General features: G+C 34.2%; 1 protein-coding gene across 1 annotated transcript; it reads right to left on the bottom strand.

Moving 5' to 3' along the window:
- Positions 1-283: 283 nt before the first annotated feature.
- Positions 284-1391, bottom strand: LOC119604509. The gene is made up of 2 exons (XM_037957189.1): positions 1282-1391; positions 284-1211 (listed from the first exon to the last, which is right to left on the bottom strand). Exons 1-2 carry the CDS (start codon positions 1283-1285, stop codon positions 361-363), a joined length of 855 nt encoding a protein of 284 aa, XP_037813117.1. The 5' UTR covers positions 1286-1391; the 3' UTR covers positions 284-360.
- Between the last annotated feature and the right edge of the window lie 561 nt (positions 1392-1952).

Raw genomic sequence — 1952 nt, 5'->3', positions numbered from 1 at the left:
AATTAAAATCAAGAAGTTAATACAGATACAATTTTTTTATGGAAATGCTTTATATTAACAAAATTGCACTGTCAACAATAGAATCCATATTAACAATTTGGGAAAGAATGGCCGGACTGGCAATAGAGGGAATGACGCTTTCAATATGAATTAAAGGCAAAAATTCGTATATCTGGGAAATTTTACATGAAGAACCTTAAAATACATGTGATATCCAAGTATTATTATTGTATTGAGTAGCGAATCACACTGGGTATAGCTAGTAAACTATAAAAAAGAATCATTAATGTAAAACACTTTATACTTTATTTATATTCATATCTAATACGTAAAAATATACAAAACCATAAATTTAATACCTTAAACTCTAACTAAAATTTCATACGATTCCACCTTGACCTCACCACCGCCATAGGGCAAATATAAACAACCATGCGAAGGATGTATCTTGCCCACGCAAATACTACCCTCATGTTCAGCACGACCAATATATAAAGTTTCACCATCACAAGTATTGCCAGCTGGCACAGCACCCGGTACAATATTACCATTATCACAGTGAGTCCACATAAAACCAGCACCAGCTAAAACTTGGAAATTTTCCACTTTATGCTCTTCACTGTCATAGGCAACATAGGCACCACCTTTATTGGGTATAACTTTAGCAGGCATAAGATCGCCGTCTTTAAAAACACGTCCCACATAAATCGGATCACCATCAGCATCACGGCCACCCTCTAAAGCATCTTCGGGCATAGAATCGGCAGTTGCGGCAATCCATTGATCGGGTTGGGTCAACACTTCATATTCCGAAAGTTTAACTTCGGCTTCGCCATAGGGTATGTACAAGCAACCGTGGGAAGGATGAACTTTGCCCACTGTCAAACTACCTTCATGATGACCACGGCCAGCATATAAAAAGTCACCATCAGCAGCACGGCCTACTTTAACGGCAGCGGGTGGTACATCACCATTAGCAGCAGGAATCCACTGATAACGTAAACCACTCAATACCTCATAAGTATCAACTTCCACTTCTTGGCCACCAAAAGACACGTAAGCTTTACCTTTATTGGGTATAACTTTAGCGGGTAAAAGATCGCCAGAGTACTCAGCACGACCTATATAAATGGCATCACCATCGGAATCATGACCAGCTACTACAGCCAAAGAGGGTACAGCTCCATTAGCACAATTAATCCACTTGTGTTCTAATAATTAAACGCACTTATATATATCAAATATTTGTAATATTAATTAATATTAAAATATATTATTTACCCATATTTCTTTTAATAATATTTTAAAATATTGCACCTCACTTATGAAATACTTTTAACAAACTAAATACTTTGAGTCACTTTTTTCATGTTGACAAGTCTTAATTGCTTACCTGTCAGATATCAGTAGAAACCGAAAGCAATGGAAAATACTATTACAACAATAATACTTATCTCATTGCATACGTAGTATATTTTTGTCCAAACACAACTGTTTTCAGTTATTTCAAATGGAACTACCGATAACCGCTTATTTTTTATTCAATATATTTTTAAGAGTCCATAATATTTGTTGATAACACAAACAATTTCTTGGAAAAAATACAAACATTTTGAGGTTCGTTTGAAATCGTATTGCACTATTTAGTTATACAATTATCTTGTTTGTTTCTAACATGTTTAGTATATGAAGAGAAAGTTGATCAAACAAATGATTCAATTTAACTGAATTTGTTATCAATGGCTATGTATTTACTTTTAAGAGAGATAGAGCGAGGGAGCAATAATAAGAAATCAATCCAAATATTAAACCAATTAGTTTTTTCAGTCAGTTTTTATGAGAAATAAAAGTGATCACAGATTTCACTTGTTTTGGCCATATCTCTTGACTTTTCATGGAAAATAAAAGTGATCACAGATTTCACTTGTTTTGGCCATATCTCTTATAGTTTC

This window comes from Lucilia sericata, unplaced genomic scaffold (assembly GCF_015586225.1).
Source record: "Lucilia sericata isolate MDLA Ls3-8-SP2 unplaced genomic scaffold, ASM1558622v1 Contig000399F_arrow, whole genome shotgun sequence".
In the NCBI taxonomy this organism is placed as follows: domain Eukaryota; kingdom Metazoa; phylum Arthropoda; class Insecta; order Diptera; family Calliphoridae; genus Lucilia; species Lucilia sericata.
Note: the sequence above shows the minus strand (reverse complement) of the source record. Positions and strands in the feature narration are given on the sequence as shown.